Here is a 5,038-nt window from a genome sequence, read left to right on the forward strand (position 1 = left end):
TAAGGCTTTGTCTGTGCTCTTTCCATTTAAAATTAGAGGCAACCACTGCATTTGAATCATTATCTAAACAAAGATGCTGCATACATGAAACGTGAGCAGTTTTTAATCTAAATTACATTGTATAATTTCTACATTTGAAGCAAAAACAGAATGGTTTGACTTCAGTTTTGTGAAACTATTCATAACAAATATCTGCATGAAACAGAAACAGCAGACGAGCTGATCGAGACAGATTCACTCTCTGCCAGCAGGTGGCGCTTAAAGCGTTTCTTTGGTTTCCGCTGTAAACAAAGCAGCGCTGCACATATCAACTTTAATATGCATTATACAGAGGCAAGATGAAAAGAAAAAATACTATCTAAACTTTTCTAAAGACAGTAAGTTCCCCTCAGACATGCATTCATATAAACTCCTACACCTAATAGAATCGCGATTTGCTTAGCATGTCAACCGATTTGAATCGACACATATTTTAATCGATTTTCAACTGGCTCGCGGTTAATCGTTACATCCCTAACATTTACAGTATCTTATTTAACATTTAAAACTTCCACATCATTGCATTCTGTTTTTATTCACAATTTGTACAGTGTCCCAACTTTTTTGGAATCGGGTTTGTATATTAGTTAATATATAAACATAACAACTATTCAACAACATTTGTCCTAATAAGACAAATATCAAATAATAAATGGCCTCAAAATATATATATTTATAAAATAATTATATATATGCCCGTCTTGTTAAGTATCCTATCGCAGACATAGCCGGCTGAACGTACTGTATCAGTGCACTGGATCAGTGCGTTCTCTTAAATTGATAGCACTTTCTTAATATTAATCAAACCGCAACAACAAAGAAATCGCTCACTGCTCTTGATTAAATAGCTTTTGTAACTTTAATAAAGATTCATCTTTAATTTATACAGTCTAATATGCAGTGCTGTTTTACATTTCATTACTTTATTCAATTTAAAAACTAATGTTAGACCTACCTAAAAAAAAAATTTTTTTTGTATCTTTACTCTATTGTATTTATTTGTACTTTTGCTTGTAGTTAGATAAATTATTCTTATTTTCATTATTTTTGACAGTATAGTTTTTCCCTAAACATAGCACATAACGAACCGTACCGAAACCGTGACTCTAAAACCGTGATACAAACCGAACCGTGAGTAAGTTGAACCGTTCCACCCCTAATATATATATATATATGTGTGTGTGTGTGTGTGTGTGTGTGTGTGGCCTATATATATATATATGTGTGTGTGTGCATATGATGAAGATCCAAAGAATTACATCTGAATATATTGTTAGGCCTATAAGTGTGAATATATATATGTACATTGAATATCGATATAATTCTAAATGTATGTATACAAAGCAGAGTATATGAATATAAATCATGAATAGCTATATGTATAGAAGTAAATCTGAATATATAGTTATAAATCTGAATATATATAATAAAATAAGAAACACAAAAACATTTATGTATCAAGATATGTATCTATATATTCAGGCTAACAAGCTATATTCAGGTTTGATATAATATTTCTTGTTTAGCCCTTTATAAAACTATATATGTATTCATATTTGTCCGTCCTTTTTGCTTTTCGGATGGATTTTCTTTTTTCATTTTCATTTCATTTTTCATTAAGCTTGTCAATGTATTCTGGGATTTCCTATATATACAAAATTTTAACATGTCTTGTTTCAGATTGGAATAGAGAATATTAATTGCTTAAAATTTGTATTACATTTATAATTGACATATTTACATATATTTATATTACAGTTTATATTACATTTTGAAAAGTATTGTTTTAAACTTAAACTTTTAAACATGAGTGTCAATGTCCCCAAAATGTCTTGCATTGCATTGTCGGAACTGAATAGATTGTTTTGAATTTCTTTAGATTATTTGGAAGAGTGTGTTATTGCTGATGACTTTGCCACGTTGCTCCTGCTTGGACATTTTTAGTGATTATTATGGGAATGATCTTGTGTTGCCGTGCCGATGCTTGCATTTCAGATATAGAGGTTGCGTCATGTGAATACAAGGGGGAAAAACTGCAAGTAGAGGACATAGTAAAGACCCCCGCATCAGTGCGGAAGGAAAAAAGTGATGGCAGAGAGTCGGTCTCACCGGAAAAGTGTGAAGGGGCAGAACTCCAGGCTTAGACCCCTCAGGGAGAGTCTAAAAATATAGTTCTCCACCCACTGGCCTCTCCTCTGAGTCTCACTCTCCACAGCATCTGTCTCTGAAGTCACCCACGATCCCCACAAGCGTCCTCCCTGTCTCGTCCCTTTCCCCCTTTTACCTAATTCACCGCTTCACCTTTTCCCTGACCACCTGTCTAACCCTGTTTAACACATTCAAATTGAGTCATCACTCCCATTGCCTTTACCCTCTACCTCACTCTCACGTGATTTTTTGTACTCTCTTCGTCCTTTACTTTCTTCCCTTTCACCTTTTTCTCTTCTTCCTGCTGTCACTCTCCTTACTTCTCCCTCTTGTGACCTCTAGACCTGCCTTGAGTGGGTGGAAAGGAGGATCAAGAAAGAGAGAGAGAGAGAGAGACAGGGAGAGAGAGAGACACAGCTGTGGAAGTATTATAATCACTGGCGGGTTTGTGTCAAGGGTCTAACAGCTTTTTAGTCAGCAGTGATTTACAGACAGTCAAAGTCTCATAATCACGAATATATATATATATATATATATATTCGTGATAATGAGACTTTGACTGTATAGGCCTATATACAGTATATATATATATATATATATATATATATATATATAGGCCTATACACACACACACACATAAAATATAAAAATATCTGCATGTCATGTGACCATAACCAACATCAGAGAACCAATTAACATGCAAATGTGATACTTATTTATATTTAATATAAAATATTTATTTTAAAATCTCAGGTGTACTTCAAGTAAATATATTAGGTGAAAGAGGATCAGATGACAAAAAAGTTTGTATATATATATATATATATATATAGGGTTGTCAACGTTAACGTGTTTAACGCAATTTAAAAAAAAATCCTTAACGGGTTAAAATAATTTAACACAATTAACGCAAAATTACTGAAGCACTTTTTCTATTCTAAACCTTTTACCCGATTTCGCTTCTCTGATTGCAATCAGATCATTTTAAACCCATAAACTCTGGGAAAGTTTACATTCCAATGATCCAGTAAGTGAATGCATTGAAACAATCAGTCCAAAACAGCGCGAATGTAAAGAAAACCAGGCTGATTACATCAGAGATGGCAGAGAGAGCAGATACTTATGTTGCATTTTCAGTGAATTTTTCATTCAAGTGTGTTTCGCTTTAAAACACGAACTCATATTCATTCATGTTGTTTCCACACACATTCTGGATAATTTTTTGATTTGTCTTGTGTATGTTGCTGTGTTTAGTCATATTGAATGGATCCATGTACTGTAATAGGTATATGCAGTCAGGTCAAGGCGGTTGGTTTATGGTTTTTTTTTGCCATCTCACGGCTAGCCTGACCGCAGTATGTGGTCCTGTTCAGTATCGCAACTTGACTTGTCTAAATTATAAACAAGCTCTTTGCTGTTTTACTGTACACATACTATACACTGTGAATTGTGAAAATTGTATTTTGTATTTTTTTTTTTTCATGTGTACTTTGGTATGCATAAATTTATCAATTGTATGGACTCCTTATATCATTTGATTCTTTAGTGTCCTTTTAGAGTCTCCAAGTATCCTTTTTTGGAAAGACATCAACATTTATCTTGTTTTGTTTCCATGTCTAAAGACACAGTCTTTCTTCTCTTTTTCTCTAAAGGAGTGGTGAAAAATAAGGATAGCGGTCTGACGAACGGCAGTCGTGTGGCTCAGCTCAGGAAGAACTTCAACACCACTAATGCCCCATCTGTCAAACCACCAATCCCCTGCAAGCCCACTCACCTACTGGCTTCCCCCTCTGTCAGATAAACACAACACTGCTACACAACTGAAAAATATCCTTGTGTATCCAAAAATCTGCAAAATGAACTAAAAACACTAGAAAGACCTGCGCATACCTGAGCGTAAGAGCAGATCCAGGTGTGGACACAGCTGGAGACGGATGTTGTACGGAAATCAAACACTTCTTATGACCCAGCTCGAGCCATCACTCTTCAGGTTTCACACTGTTTACAGAGGAATATGGTCTCCAAAGGACTCAAAGAATTGTTCTACTCCCTTTATACAATATTGTTTTTTGTTTTATATAAACTTTGTTTCCTTAAGGGGAGAATGACCAAAGTTATTGTGTCATGTTTGTATAGATAATTTTTCGTCTGGTTGTAAATAACGGTGTCATATTGTTTTAAATAAAACAACTGGTTTTAACTGGTTTTGAGAACTGAATGCTAATGCTTTTCCAGACCATCCAATGTCTAGATGGATGGATGGATGGATAGAAAGATAGATAGATAGATAGATAGATAGATAGATAGATAGATAGATAGACAGATCTTCAAAATGTATTTCCATATTATCGCCACATGTTTGGTAACTCAACGGCATCTGGTTCATGATGGAGACAGTCAATCATTCCAGCAGCTGGGATAGTTATCATGTATATGATATATATATGTACATTTTATTACATAAAAATTATTAAATAATATAAAAAATAATGTATATGACCATAACCATATTCAGTTAGTATGATGTTATTTTCTATCATTATAATTCCAGTTTTAAAAGCTTATATATAGCTTTTATACACATAAGTCAACATACATTCAAATTTGACCATATTTACATTCTTTTTTATACTTTGTCTTCCAATTCAACACAATTTTACATTCTGTTCAGATATAACCATAAACATACTCCGTTATTATGATGTTAAATAAATGTAGTTCTGAGCAAAAAAACAAAATGACATCAACTTTTTACAAAGACTTTTTATGTTGTTTCAAAAATGTCTATTTCAAATAAATGGTGTTCTTTTGACATTTTTATTAATCAAAACATCCTGAAAAAGTATAATAG

The 5,038-nt window shown here is 33.4% G+C and overlaps 1 protein-coding gene across 1 annotated transcript in view; it reads left to right on the forward strand.

Annotated features, from left to right (window-relative positions):
* LOC107559266 (SH2 domain-containing protein 4A-like) overlaps window positions 1–3,988 on the forward strand; it is a 19,765-nt gene extending 15,777 nt beyond the window's left edge. The window contains exon 6 of the mRNA XM_016243018.1: window positions 3,843–3,988. Coding sequence (XP_016098504.1) covers window positions 3,843–3,988 — 146 coding nt within the window. The remainder of the gene's footprint in view (window positions 1–3,842) is intronic.
* The last annotated feature ends 1,050 nt before the right edge of the window (window positions 3,989–5,038 follow it).

The sequence above is a fragment of the Sinocyclocheilus grahami genome, unplaced genomic scaffold (assembly GCF_001515645.1).
Source record: "Sinocyclocheilus grahami isolate Dianchi unplaced genomic scaffold, SAMN03320097.WGS_v1.1 scaffold680.1, whole genome shotgun sequence".
NCBI lineage: Eukaryota > Metazoa > Chordata > Actinopteri > Cypriniformes > Cyprinidae > Sinocyclocheilus > Sinocyclocheilus grahami.